The 16062-nt window shown below is 24.1% G+C and overlaps 1 protein-coding gene across 1 annotated transcript; it reads left to right on the plus strand.

Moving 5' to 3' along the window:
* Window positions 1-170: 170 nt before the first annotated feature.
* On the plus strand, window positions 171-13486 carry LOC129957622 (uncharacterized). The gene is made up of 8 exons (XM_056070041.1): window positions 171-544; window positions 3113-3259; window positions 4069-4133; window positions 5964-6064; window positions 6884-6960; window positions 8766-8802; window positions 9805-10484; window positions 12753-13486. Exons 1-8 carry the CDS (start codon window positions 424-426, stop codon window positions 12854-12856), a joined length of 1332 nt encoding a protein of 443 aa, XP_055926016.1. The 5' UTR covers window positions 171-423; the 3' UTR covers window positions 12857-13486.
* The last annotated feature ends 2576 nt before the right edge of the window (window positions 13487-16062 follow it).

The following is a 16062-nucleotide window of genomic DNA, read 5'->3' on the forward strand; positions in this document are numbered from 1 at the left end:
ACAAATTTAAACCAAAATAAACAATACGTCATTTCACTTCATTTCTATTTTTAGTTAGGAAAGGGGGAAACAAATTGACTACAGCGCTACTGTTTATATTCGATGTAAATCCGAACTACACAAATAATTTTTACTTACCTACTATAATCTACTTGTGTACTCATGCCGCTTTATTTTTTGTTTTGATTTTCGTTTTTGATTTATGATGAGAAATAAAAAATCAGTTTTCATTGAGTGATGCTGTAAAATGTATGAGTTATTATTCGATTATTTTTGAAGTTAAAAATTATTTTTAACTGTATAAAATATGGTATTATTAACTGCATGTTATTTTGATATTGGTTCGGAAACATATTAATCTTCCATATAGTATTATTTTGTATTACCATATCAAAAGGTGAAAGCATTTCTTTCCATAACATTATGCATCGAGCTGCTTCAGGATTAGATACATGTGATATAAGTCCTATTAAAACAAGTAATAAGCACAACATAACGCCTCAGAGAACTAGAAGGAAAACTTCCAGGCGAGATCAAGGTATTGGTAAGTGATTTTCATTTAGTGTCATAAATGCTTGATGTCTTTCTTTAAAATTGCATCTTATGATGATCAACGTAATTTTACTGCAACTTAGCTGTTTAATTGAAAATAATATAAATCTTATAATGATTGTTCTCCTTAAATTCTTAAAAGATCAACATATTTTTTTAAAATTATTATTTGACTATGTTGCATGTTACGATTGTAAATAGGTAGCATTTCAGAGTATAAATAATATATATATATATATATAGAATTTTTATAAAATATTTTAATCATTTGCCAGCAATTTTGGTTTTTATTTTTCAGCTGGTAAGGAGTAGTGTTTACCACTTTAGCTGAGTAATCAAAGTTTATAATTATGTAGAGTTGTTAAATTTGCCCCAAAATATTAACTACTAGTTGTTGTTTTGTTATTCTTTACTTTTTTTAATTGCTTTTAAATTTTTATTGGTAAAACTAAAGAATATGACACAGATTTTTCACTAGTCTTGCAAAATCTATTGATTTAATACATTTTAAAGAAGAAAATTGTATTAAAATGTTTTGACATTGAGTTATTATAATATAAATATTCTATAATTTGTTTATAAAATCTATCCTAAATAAATATAATTAAATTTATAAAAAATGAAAATGTAGTAATTTCATAATTAAATTTTGATCAAATTTATAATGAACAGGCTGATATGAATGGCATTCATAACATTTATTACCTTTAGATACCTAATAAAAAGGTGTAATCATGTTCAGGGCCATACATAAAACTTTCTTTTAGTAGTATAGGTTGAAAAATCGATAAAATACTTGAATGAATGTTTTTGCTACCATTTACTGGAAATTTAGTATAATATAGTAAAATAAGATAGATTCTTTAAAAAAAATATTTTTTTCTGTATAAATGTTTAGGTAAGCTTAGTTTAGTTTCCATTTAGTATTTTTTTTTAGCGGTAACAATACTGAAATTTACTCAGAAAATTAAAAATGATGAATGTTGTTAGTCAAACTCGAATTTTTCTTGCTATCACCTTCTTTCAAGATTCTTGTAATTTAAATATTTAAATAATTTTTCATTCATGCATTTTAAATATAAGACTAATTTATTTATTTTGACTTTGCATTTTTTAAAAGGTGAGCATAAATATCTGGGGTTTGCTGTTAAATATTTTAAACCTTATTTATTTTGTGAATGCTACATTTGTTTATTTTTCTGTAACTGATAGAATTGAAAAGTATTTATTGACTGTTTCATTTTTACTCCTGAGAATAAATTACAGCAACCTTTGTTCTTGTAAGATATGAATGCATATTGTTTTATGTGGCTTCTAACTAATGAATGACATTTCACTTCTGTACTGGCAATTAATTTTATTTACTTTTATATGTGCATGGTTTTTCTTTTCATTAACTGTGTTTATGTTTTTTTCCTTAATTAATAGTGTATGAGAATTTTATATATAAACTTAAAAATAAAGCAAAATTTGATTAATTTAAAATCCAAATTTTGTAGTGATGTCATGAATTTGTATGAAATAAAATTATTAAGTATTGTGTTATTTTAATTTAGAATGAATATATTAAATAACCAGACAATATAAAATTATTATAAAATCCTTTCCAATAACAATAGAAGGCAATATCTGTTTTGTTGAGCTGTATAACATTTTTTACTATGAAGTAAATTATAGAATCAATTATGATTTGCCATTTGTTATAAATTTTAATATAAAGTAATTATCAACAGAAATTCTGTATTTTAACATGGTAAATAGAGTGATATTATCTGCAAATTGCATAATCCAAAATATGCTGCAAGGTGTACTATTAGAACTATCATATTTGGCACATAATTACTTTTTAAATACTAAACCCTCATTAAATAAGGATTTTTCAAAATTTTAATTAGATTTATTAAATAAAAAATTTAATGTTTTTCCTCAATAACTTCAAAGTTATATTATTGCACAAAAACCATTTCTGCATCACTTAAAACAATTTCTACTATTAATAATAAATATAATAAGCTCTTCAAAATGCCAATTCCATTTCTATAGTTTTTTTTTTTGCATATTTAATAAAATAAATTTATAATATCTATTTAAATAAATTTTTAAAGAATATTTTTAAAAGTATTTTGTGCTGTATTGTTAAAAGTATTGTGTATTTATTATTTTTGTTATTGGATGGGCATTGTAATAATATTAAACAGATGCTTTTAAAGCATTTTATAGCTGCTTTTAAGAAAGCTATAATGAAGAAGAAATATGGAAAGTAAAGATAGATAAATAAAACCTGGAGTATTAAAATATTGTGATGTTTCAAACTACAGGTTTGAATCTTCTTAAAAAAAAAAAAAAAAGTTTTTTTTATGTCAGTTTTCACTCTTTTTTTTTTTTTTTTTTTTTTTTTTTGTAAAGCTTGATGATTGTGTTCATTCTGCTACTTTTTTCATATCTTTATTTTTTTTATTTCTACAAATGTTTTTTTTTTTTTTTTTAAATTTTGAAAAGGAAATTATTAAGAATATGAATAATAGACTTTTTAAATATATCTGAATGCATATTTTTACAGATGTACACAGCTCTTGTTCAACTCCAAACTCTCAATCTCCTAAAACAAGTCTTCGAAATCTGAGCTCGCCATCATCATCTTTTCCATATTCACAAGAAAATCATCCTGATGTTATTTGGGATTATACTTCACCAAAATTGCCCAAAGGTTATATATTTTTATTTCTTGATGGATTAATTTAACATTCTTTAATTGCAGTAGAAAATAGGAATAAATTTAAGAATTAATTATTAAATGAAAAGGCATTTATGTAGTAGCTGCATGCTGTAGATGAACTTTAGGCTTAACTAAATGTGAGTTGACTACCATGACATATGTGGCAATTAGTCCTAGTTACAATAAGCATAGCATGCAAAGAAAGATGTTTGACATCCAATACCAATGACAGATATAAGATTTAAGAGATAAAATCTTATATCTCCCTCTTTCAGTTATAATTGGATCTATTTACCTGCAACAATATACTTTTTTTTACTTATAACTCGCTTAGAAATTTTTACATCAAAATGATCACTTATTATCAAATGAAACTTATTTTATATTCTATTAATGTTCTACATATGTCAACTATAACTATAAAGAATGTTCATTTAGGATTTAGCTTTTAGCTGAACAATAATTTATTTGATCACTAACAAGAAATTTGTTTGTGATAAATATTTGAGTCATTTAATAAAATATATAATATAAAGAATATAAAGGTTTTATATATTCCTTTAATTTGAGACTTTTTTTAAAAAATTTGTTTTTCATATTTTCTAGTATTTTGTAAGTCATTTTAATTTTAAGTGGATAGCAAATTTAACTCCTAAAAATTGTGACTTGATTTGTACTATCAATCATCTGTATTTTCATTGTAATTAGAATAAATTAATTTATTTTTATAATTCTTAGTCCAAGTTTTACATTTATCTTTAATTTGGGAAATAAAATCTGTATTGGAATATATATTTCAGGTTCAAAAAAGAAAGAAATAAAGTTGACTGTTCAAGAGTTGCTTGAAAACCTGAACCAATGCCAAGTATTTGTTTTTAATTTATTTAATTAATATATAGAGAGTGAATATAAGCTAAGCAGCTAAACAAAAGAGAGAAATACTGTAATTTGAATACTGTATATTTTCTAATCCTAATTTCTTCTGAACTAAAATATTAACATAGTTTATTGTAGATTCATTCAAATGCTAGTGGAATAAATAAATTGTTTAGTAAATCTGACATATTGTTGCTAAAAAGGTATTGACAGTTTTGACATTGAAGATTTTGTTGATAATTTAGTTTTGCATTCTGCAAAGGTCTCTGTTCTTGTAGTTGGGTTTTAAATCCAAGTATTGTGGTGAAATCGTAAAGGATCTTTTCTGCTCTTCCAAAATATGTACTTATTTAATATGGAGGTTCATTAGAAACTTTTAAAATTATTTTTTTAATGATTTTTCCTGATATGTAGTATAATCACTTTAAGTGCATTAAGTTGATAATGGTAATTGATTGGGCAATGTTATTTTCATGATTTATGGTTTGCATGAGTTCTTCTGTCAGCCTCTCTTATTTTTAGATTAGGCCAAATTCACTCTGTTTATATATGTGATTTTAATTTTAATTATTATTTTATTAATTTGAAATGTGCTTTTTTATTCATATATTTGAAGGCAGGTCAACTTATTACTTGGTAAAACCTCCAAATATATTCTTTATATGTAATTTAATAGACTGATGAATATAAAAATAAATATAAGTTAAACTTATTTAGGGCATTTCTGTGAAATATATAATTTGAACATTGAGGCAAATAAGAGCAAATTGTAAGTTATACATTTGGAGAACAACTGCTTATGTAAAATATCACTAACAGAAACTCAATATTGTGTTGTTCCAAAATCAATTATGGCAAGCAATGTATGTGGCAGTTAAGGTATTCTCACTGTATGCTCCCTGAACTAGGGGAGAAAATTTTAATCCCTTTGAATTTATTATGACCAGATTTTTATAATATATCTTCTGTAGAAACAAATAGGTAATAAAATTAAAATGAAAGAGATTATGTGAACAAAATATAATCTTTAAATATAATTTAGTATTGCAATTACATTAAAAAATATATGAATAAAAATTATTAAAAATGTTTCTGTAAAAGATATAATTTGAATATTTCAAAGCAAATGGGAGTTAACTGCAAAATCAAATGTTATGAATATGACTGTTAAATGGAAATTTTAAAAAACAAAAGAAGTTCAGCTTAATAAAAGATGTAGAAAAAGGGCTATTTTTTTTTAAAAAAAAGTCCAGGAAAAACTGTGAAGTTTGGATAAGTATGGATTAGTAATTTTAATTATAAAATTGTCATAAATTTTTGAAAATAAATCTCTTTGATAGTTTAATCCATTTAAGTCTTGTTTAATCTGAAACAATGTACTGTTAATTGTTTTTTCTTTAATTTTGTAGTATGTATTTCTGTGTATTAAATTTTCTCTATATATAAGAATTCTATAAATAGTTATATAGATTAAAGGAGAGAAGTTCATTAGATTAGAGGTTGACTTAAATTCATTAGTTATATAATACCTTATGTTTTACTATTTTACATAATAGGCTAAATTTTATTTCCTGACATATTCCTGCATAAGAATTCCCTGAATAATTATTCTTATTCTCGGAATAAGAATATTGGAAGAAGAGTCTTCAAGTTCACTGTATAATTGCATTGTTATATATTTAAATATATTCTGAAGATAAATCATATTGCAGAAATCAATATTAAATTTTTTTTATTGAAATTGAAATTTTGAAGTCATTTTAATAGACTTTGTATTTTATCAGACATTTTTCTTTTAATATTAAGTTTCTCCTTCCAGGTGCCTGAATGTAGCTCAAATGTTCAGCCTGTTCAATATATAAAACTATTAGAAAATTGGATGACTAAGCAGAAAGTTGATGGTGCTATTAAAAATACTGTGTAAGTTGTGTTTAATTATTTAGTATGGAATTAATATTGACATTGAACTTTTTTTCTTTGTTGAGTTAATGCTTTTTTCCCATTAAAATTATTAAGGTAAACATCATTTACCAAATAATTGTATACTTTAACCTTTAAGTGCACTATTTTTAAACTTAATTTTATGTATTTCATTCTTGATTACCTTCTGAGATTTAAAAGAATTTTACATAAGGCAGAAGGTACTATTTTCATTTATTTTCATATCAGTCCACTTTTGTTGGTGCTTTTGAAATTTGTCATTAGTTTTTCTTTTATTTGTTACTTTTTGGTAGCAACCAAATGTTTGTCAGATGTTCAAATAAAATAGTATTGTTCATGAAATATCAGATTTTGCACCAAATTAGTGATTTGGAACTTTTATGTTAACACACATTTTAGTGACTGTTGTCTAAACTGAAGAGTTTTATTTTTTATATTATTTGTGTTTCAAAATAACCATATAAAACAAAGTTTTGTATTTCAGCAATTGCAGCTTCTCCAGCCCCTACCCCTTTGACACATTTTAAAAATCTTTGCTCATTAAAATAATAATTGTCTATCCTTCTCATGAGATTGAATGTTGATTAGGATGCTTTATTGTATTAAGTTATTTTTGGAGCAGCATACATTTGTCAAATTTCTTTGATGCTTTGCTTAATAAATTATCCTTTTTTAGTTCTCATTTTATTTAAAATTGTTTAATTTTTAGTGTTCATTTTGTTGTGACTTGTTTATTTCAAATCTTATTTCATATTTTTGTCAAAATGATTTTTATATATATTTTTATACATTTTACAGAAAAAATAAGAAGGGAGTGAAAAAGCGTCCTCGACAAGTTATTGAAGAATTAAAAAAGTTTATTGAAACAATACCAAGTAAATAAGCTATATTAATTTTCTATTAGTTTCCCTGATTAATTTTTTAAAAAAATATTTTTATATATGATGTGTATTTTAATTAAATTGACTGTTTTACTATATACAATAAATATGCTTTTACTATTTTTAGCCATTGTAGATTACATTCTCTTCTTTTGTTATGGTTATACATGGTTATATGCTTTACAAAGTTTCACAACTTGTTAAAATTTCAACATTTTTTTTAAAAAACGAAATTAAGAAAGCAGTTAAAGAAATTACTGACAAATACAATTTTAGAACAATGGCTTATAAACAATAATAGTAAAATGTTTTGTAAATAAAAGAATGATATTCAAAATTTATTTGAAATTCCCTGATATAGTTATGGAATTCTATTTAATAATTATATGGCTTTCTTTAGTAAGAAAACAATAAAAGAAATGATTGGCTTAATAAATTATGTTTTATCACTTATTATAATGTGTTCTAAATGTTATACATTTGCATTTTATCTCTGAGTTGTAGCACTTTAATCTTTGAGAAAGCTCTAACTAAATTTATTTGTGAATACAAAGAAACTCCTTCACAAAAATCAGTCCCTCAAAATTAATATTTAACCGCTTCATAAATTTGCATTGCAGTACTTGATTCAACTTTTGAAAACCCAGTATAGATTTTTTTATTGACAATTTCATTATAAATTACTTTTTTTATAACTTTTTCATTGTTTTTTTTTTTCTTTGGCTGCTTATTAAAATTCCATTTGACATGTATCTCCTCAAAAGTTTAGCTTTCTTTTTCTCTCACTTTTCCCTTTGATAAAATTTCACAATTCTAGATATGAGTCCTAATAAAGTATTTTGATCTTAAACTACACATGTAGTAGCTCAAAGATGTCAGTATTAATATTAATTTTGAATATTGTGTATTATTTAGTGAAATAACGTTTTTGATGTACTTGAAATCGAAGTTCAGTCTCATCTTTAGAATACGTTTATAATAATATATGCATTTCCAGAAAATGTATATATTTTTTAGAATTTATAATTTTGTGATCATTAACTTCTAATTTTATATTAGCTGATATACATAGCATTGTACTGAATGAAAGCATTGTCATGCTTTTTATTAATAAAAATTGACTATTGGCACTAAAACCTTATATGTGATTTGCATTTGAGAGCAAATTTCAAAGTACTTACTTGTACCATAACAGGTGAATATAATATAATAAAGAATTCAACCATCAGGTGTCAAATCTATTTCAGACGACATGTGTGACATGAACAACATATGCAAGAAAAAAATATATATATAATTAATATCAGCATCCAACAGAATGTTAACTCATATGTAAAAAAAAAAAAAAAAAAAAAAAAGAGTTAAAAGAATACTTTTATATACATATGAAATCCTGTAATCACTAACTTTTTAAAATTTATTTTGGAGAGTATTTATTATAACTTTGGAGAGAGGGAAGGCATCAGTACCTAATAGTTCAGCAGATAATATATTTCTATCAAATAATAAAGTAGATTAGTTAATTGTTAGTTTCCTTCTCTAAAATCTTCCTTATGTTCTATTATATTTTTCAGCAAAATGTAAGAAAAATTCATCCAGTATTTGGCTTTCTAGTATTAATAGTACTATTTATGCATTTCATATTTACTTGCTTTGATTAATCTGAAACATATAATTTGCATGTTTTGTTGGATTTTTATATGTTCGAGATACTTTATTTTTTTTTAATTAATAGTTATTATGTATAAATTCTATATTTTTTATATTATCAATATTAATTTAATAATATTTTTTTTTAGGATTAAATAACCAAGCAAAAATTGACAACAATTCAGGGTAAGTATTCTTTAATCAAACAATATACACAGTTGCTTGAATGTAAGACAATATTACTTCATATTCTCATTAAAAATTCTTTAATTCTTTATTGGTTATATATAAAGTATATAGTCTTTAACATTAGATTTATGAAATTTAGATTATCACTATTGAAGCACAATTTAAAAAAAATTAGTTTTAAATGTGTTTCAAAGCATAATTAAGCTTGGCTTAATAAAACATAAACCTTCTGTAACTGAATTTTATTGATAAAATGTAATGCGCAATATAAAATAATAAGAATCACAATGTAGATGCTGTTAAGTCATAATTTTTTTTGAGGGAGATATTAAATAAATTATTTTCTTTGTAGCTAAATTTTTAGGGATGGCCATTTATTATTTTTTTAGTACTTATTATATATTTTGAAAGAAAAACAACTACAGGCATATATGAAATTGAAAACATTAATAGAATGATAAGATGAAAATAACGTTAATATCATAGTAGAAAAGGAAAGATATAAATATAATTTTGTTATTTGTTTATTATTATTATTATGTTTTGATTAAATTTATTTGTTTAATATTGTTTTTGAATCACTTTATTTCAATTTTTTAAGTAATTACTACACATGAAATTATTTTCATGAAAATTTAGTATTTTTTTATATTAACCTGTGTATTTTCAGTTATTAGCTGAATTGTCATGTATTCAGTAAAAATTTTTAATTCTTCAATGGTTTGAAGGTTATCATAATGAGTTTTTTCAATAACAGCTGGAATGTAGAAAGTTGTTCTTTCTACATTAAATTAATTACCACTATTTTGATGTATATTTATTTTAATATTGCTTAAAAATTAAAATGTCAAGCTTAAAAATTGTTTAACCATTATTAATTTAATTTGCAATTTGCTACATCCATAATTTTTTTCTGGTGGGGGCTAATCTAAATAATTTCATTTACACATATTTGTAAATATTTTATTGGTAAATATCTATTTTTCTTTTAAATTTCAGGCAGAATAATACTTCTGAGAATAAACAAGAATTAGATAATAGTAATAATTCATCAAAATTGAACATTTCCTCAAAATCATTCCTTGCTGGTGATAGTACAGATAATGATTCAACAGATGAACTATGGGGAGATGCAGATAATAGTTTTATTGTTAAGGCAACACAAGAACTTGAAACTTTAAATACTGTGTCTACTGATAATCCTAGTTATGAAGATATTGTATCAACTATACCTGAAACTGCGCCTAATGATGTACAGGAACAAAAAAGACATTCCTGTGGTAATCGTTTAACTTTAGATGAATATAATGACTTTCTAGAACAGTTAACAAATGTTGATTGGGACTCAGATATGGAGGAATGGGATAATGGTTTTCTAATTGGTGAAGATGAACTTAGTCAGATTCCAGATGATATTTTATCAGGAAATGCTGAGTCAAGTAATAGAAATACTGCAGCTTCAAAGAATGAAGCTTCAAAAATTGTGTCTAGTGTTTTATGTACAAATACTTCAAAATCTTCAACAGAAGAAAGTAAAAGCCATTCTTTAGATGAAGTAGAAGTTGTGGTGATGCAGAATAATAATACAGAATTGTATAATAGTTTTGAAGATGAGAGCTTTGAAGATGAATCACTTCTTTGTCAACCTGATATATTATCAAGGATAGATGAAGTAGAAAGTATGTTACATATTTTTCAATTATGTTTGTATGATAATTTTTTTAATCAAGATTAACGATTGTAAGCAATATTCACTGTACTCTCACATTTTTGATAGGCATGTAAAAGTAATGGAATTATAGAAATTATTTTATAGTCCCAAACATAGTTGTTTCTTAGTTTACATTTTGTTAGATAATATATGCTTTTTTTTTTTTTTTTTTTTTTTAGTTATAGAGGAACTATAATACCTTATTAAAAAAAAATTTTTTTTCAAGATGCTAAAAATTACAATAAAATATTTTTGGATGATACAGTGAAAATTATTATGCCTTTCTTATATATATATATATATATATATATATATATATATATCATTACAAAAGGACACTTTTATCCATCCAGTATGTTCCGACTTTTTTCATCCAACTACATTTGTAATCATATGTAGCCAATTTATCTTTTTTCAGTTTTTAAATCTCAAGTTTCATTTTAATAATACCATTTTACAATGCCCCACAAAAAGGAAACTATTTTACCACCAGAACTACCTTTTTAAATAACTTATAAATTTTGCATATTGGATCCGATTTGAAAAATAACCTGTTTTCCCTAAGGCTTGAATGATTTTACTTCAGGGTAAATTCTCTTCTCTTAATAATAAGAATAATAATGAATAAGAAAAATAGAAAATAAGAATGAATTTAAAATGTGTAATAATATTTTAAATACTAAATGCATTTTCATGTATATTTTATTAGTATTTGTATGCTTATTAAAATAAAATTATCAGATATTTTATTATATCATTACTTTTTCAAATAATTTTATTATAATATATTTTATTGTTATCTTAGATTATTATCTGAAAATTCCAATTAGATGTATGTTTAAATTATCTTTTTTCCCCTTCTTTTTTATAGATTTTTGTAAATTTCTAATATTATTTTCCTTGGGCACTTTTTAGCAATCATAATAGAGAATTAAATGAATCCATCACCATCAGAATAGCTTTTAAATGTAAATTTTGACTTTTTTGTTGAGCTCTTGAATAACATGTAAACATTTTTTGTTAATTAACTACTATCTACATACTAATAGCAAGAAATATTTTTCTGTAATTTGCACAAAATATATTATTGCTTTTATATTCTGTGAACCTACTTCTCTGTTTCAGCCCAAGTTAAAGTTTTATATGCAGAGTTATAATCACTATTTTGTTTGGAAATGGGATGTAATTTTTTCATTCAGTATTCAAGTACTTTCTCTTTTTCACTCTTCTGATTGCCCCCCCCTTTTTTTTTTATTCTTATGGTATTCATTGCTTTAAAAAGTCAAAAGTTTATTCAGCAGAAATTGTCCTTTTTTATTAGCTGATCATGCTGAAAAAATAACATTTGCCATGATAATGTTTTTCCAATTAATGCATTCATTCTGCAGTTTTGCTATATAAAAGCATTATCTAATTGCTTTTATCGTTAGAACAATGTAAGCTATTTGTCCTAAATTAAGAATTTAGTTATTCTTTCAAATTAAAAACTTATCATTTACATCATTTTTTCTTTTTGAATATATATTTTATACAAATATGCTCACAGAATCTCTAGAAGTTTAATTATTTTTAAGACAAAATACAAAATCTGAAACTTTACCTCTTATTGCTAAAAAATTAAAGTATTTAACCCTTTAAAAGGCCATTTTTTTCTAGTCATATTATGTTAAAATATTTTTAGGCTTGAAATTAGAATAAGAAAAGGGATTCATTTAGCTTATTAGATAAATTTAATTTGATCAATTAATTAATTTGGTTAATTGATAATTAAGTATCAAATCAAGACACATCATTTTGTGGAAAATAAAGAACTAAAGCATCTAAGTTTCTGTCTTTCTAAAAAAATTTGTCAGAACTTATGCCAGCCTACATTGATAATTTGATAAATTTGGTGGGAAGCTTACTTTCCACGGCCCTAGAAAGGGTTAAATAGAAATTTGGGATTTTTTATGAGACTTTCCTGAGATTATTTCATTATATAATGTAGACCAAATAAGCTCCATTCATTTTTGTTATTAAGGGTATTTCAGACATTCCTTTATATAATTCATCAACTGATAAAAAGTTTTTTTTTTCTTTATAAAATTATTCTGGATTTGCTATGGTTAGGGAAAAAAAAAAAGAGTAAAAACAATAAGGAAAATTCTGTGATGTGAAAGTAATATTCATTTTTAAATTTAGTTATACTATTTTTGTAGTTTAGTGATAATTCTATTTTTTTTTTTTTTTTTTTTAGATTTAATGTCTCAGCAACCTAAGTGCACCCCAGAAGAAATTAAAAAGAAAAAGGATGAAGCAATCAAGAGAAGACAAAAAAGTAAAGCAAAAAGCCGTCGATGAAGTCGTATCAAATTTAAATATATTTGTTTATATGTACAGTGCCTGAAATTCTTGAATAAAAAGTGCATAGAAACATATTATTGTTTACAATAAAATTGTAACTTTTATCTAAGAATTTATTTTTTTATTGTTGTAGTTGAGAAACCATAATTTAAAATTTGATTTATTTAACAATTGATACCATTTTATCTCAAAGAATGATGCTATTTTGTGATGAAAACAATTTAATTTTAAAGTATTTTTACTTATGTTTCATGCAACATCTTAAAAAAATATATTGATTATCAGATGACAAACTTTGCCAATAGTTTCGAGATTCATTCCTGTTTCTCCAAAATAACAATATTTCTTATAATGTAGCAAAATATTATTACTTGTCACTAGAATTATAATAAATTGTATGTATCAAAATTGTTGTAGGTCATATGTATAAATTTGAAATTGTTTGGTATTGAAAGTTGAACTATATCTGAAATAGAGATATGATCTTGAGGATTACCTAAGCATTGTTGTTTTACACAATGATTTTAATTATAAATGTATAAAGTATACTTTTTCAATTACAAAACAATGTTAACAAATATACCTTCATAAGTAGACATTATAAAAATAGGTCTATATTTTATTTACTTTTAAAAGTCATTCCTCTACAGATTTTATAGTGTATAAAAAGAATTTGTAAAATCTTTAGGAAACTTTTATATTTTGATAAGATTTTTTTTTCTAAAATGTGATATCTATATGTATATATTTTTCTAACATTATCTCAGTTACAAGTTGATGTGATATTCAGAAATATTTCAATCAAAATTATTTTTGTCGTCGAGAGTATTTTATACGCATAATTTGTATTTGTACAAAATAAAGTAGTTTTACAGTAAGAATGGCAATTTTCTTTTCTTTATTTGCAGTTAGAAAGATTATTTAAAAGTAAAATAAAAACTGAATTTCAGGGATGTAATTCTTCAGCAAATCTGCAGTATTCTAATTTTTTTTTCTCAACTTTTCCCAAATTTTTAATTTCAATGCATTGCTATTTATCACTTTTTATCTTAAAGTAAAGAGAAATATCTGTAAAAACAGTATCTAATAAGGAACTACAGAGGATAAGTTCTTAGCAAAAAAGAAAATAATAATAATTGTGGCACAGACTTAAGTCGAAGGAAAAAGTTAAAGCCAAAGGAAGTTGCAAAGAAAATATCTAGCAAAATTTTTGAGAAATATTCATCTGAAAAATGAGGTACCAGGTCTCAAAAATTTTACCTGCATCTGAATCTTGTACACAAAACGAAACTGCTTGTTGTACCAATGTGATTGATGCTCAAAAGTAAACTAAGATCAATCAATTGAATCATATAAATGAAAAATCTGCAAAAAAGAGAAAGCCAATACTGTGTCAGAGATATGCTGTAAAGGACATTGATTCTCAAAGAAATGTCTGCTAAAATATGCTAGTGAGCTAGTTCCCAATAAATTACTTGCTTTCCCTTCATATTTATTGTCCTACATACATTTCAATTTGTCCTGTACAATTTACTTCTTAAAAGTTTTTAGGGGAAAATCATGTTATTGATTTCTTACTTTTATAAATATCTTAGGATGAATATTAAAGTTAGTTGGTCTATAGTTTTGATAATTTTTTTTTGTCCGCTATTTACTTTATACTTTTTGCATGTATTTTCTTCGCACATTGTTTTGTGCTACATTATTGAATTTCTTCTTTTTTTGCCTTTTCCTGAAATTTGAATTTTAAACAAAAATTGTTGATATCTAATAAAAAAAATTATAGTCCAGATTAAAATTTTTTTATGACTACTTAACATTTTGGACACAAAAGATTCAGTGACAATAGTGGAAACAAAAGATGCAGTCTATAAATTTGACATGGTAAAGGTTATGCTTGTTAATTAACAATTTAATATAATAGAGTTCATTTTGCCAATAAGTTAAATTTTGAAAAATGAGGAATTTTTATCAGAAATCAGAGCTTGATATTTGACATTTAATAACAAAAATAAGAACATCAGTATTATCATATGAAAACATCTGTCATAACTGATATTGCTCAAGATAAAAATATTTTTATTAAATTTTAGTTTGTAATACCTATATAAATAGAAAGAATGATGATAAATACATTTTAAAAATATATAAATGTGTGTGTGTAAACCATTTTTGATAAAAAAAAAAATACTTTTATATAAAATATATCTTCCAATTTGCAGAGTTTTTTTTTTTTTTTTTTTTGACTGAAATAAGAATAATGCATCAGATGGTTTTTAAACATCTTAACTTCTTGAAGAATTGTAAATTGTATATTAAATTACTTTTAAAGAATTGCATGAATTTAATTAGACGGAATGATAATCTGCAAGTTAGTAAATAAAATGATATAAATTACATTTAATATTTTCATTCAATAGGAATGGCAACATTAAAAGGTAAATTTTTATTAATTATTATTTTAAATTAATTTTAAAAAACTTTAGTTTCCATGAAGCTTTTAATAACTCGTTTCTTATTGCTTTATATTATTTGTTTGAATAATATGATGAAAATATTTTTAGTAAAGCATACAATTTATGTTATACAAGGTGTGTACATTATACAAAAGTAAAAAAATACATTTATTTGATTATATGCTCTCAAGTATTATAATAATGCATAACTATAATGGATATACAGTAGACTCCCGATTATCCGCGCCTGCCACACTAAGTTTTTTTTTGCTTCCAAGCAAAGAGAAAATGCTTCCAAAGCAAGAAGCAAACACAAATGACTGATTTCTTCAAAAAGGTGTAGTTTTACAGTTATGCTTTTATAATTACATAAAAAATTATAGTATTAAAACAGTACATTTGTATTAATTTTTCTGTGTATCCTTGACGCCTTTCGTAAGTACAAAGCACTTTTCTGTTTTCATTAACAAAATGCATTTTAGGTTAGTTTTGAGTGCTAAATAATATCTAACGCTAAAATATTAAGCGTTAGTTAAACATTTCCTGCTGTTTATTTTACATTTTATTGTACATAAAACGATTTTTCAAAGTTGGAATGACTATTTTCTCTTTTGCTATACCCGTTTATAGCTTTTTTTCGGATTATCCGCGGCGGCCGCGCCACCCAATTCCGCGAATAATCGGGAATGTACTGTATATGCTATCTGCTGTATACTAACAAGTTGTTTATTGGTTTGGAATTGATTA

This window comes from Argiope bruennichi, chromosome 11 (genome assembly GCF_947563725.1).
Source record: "Argiope bruennichi chromosome 11, qqArgBrue1.1, whole genome shotgun sequence".
In the NCBI taxonomy this organism is placed as follows: Eukaryota; Metazoa; Arthropoda; class Arachnida; order Araneae; family Araneidae; genus Argiope; species Argiope bruennichi.

What these genes read in the sequence shown, in the direction of transcription:
- LOC129957622 (XM_056070041.1), top strand. Translation starts at nt 424, where the DNA reads ATGCATCGAGCTGCTTCAGGATTAGATACATGTGATATAAGTCCTATT. An exon ending in GGTGCTATTAAAAATACTGT is followed by an intron (nt 6,065 to 6,883) that starts GTAAGTTGTGTT and finishes TACATTTTACAG; the next exon opens with AAAAAATAAGAAGGGAGTGA. An exon ending in AAAATTGACAACAATTCAGG is followed by an intron (nt 8,803 to 9,804) that starts GTAAGTATTCTT and finishes TTTAAATTTCAG; the next exon opens with GCAGAATAATACTTCTGAGA.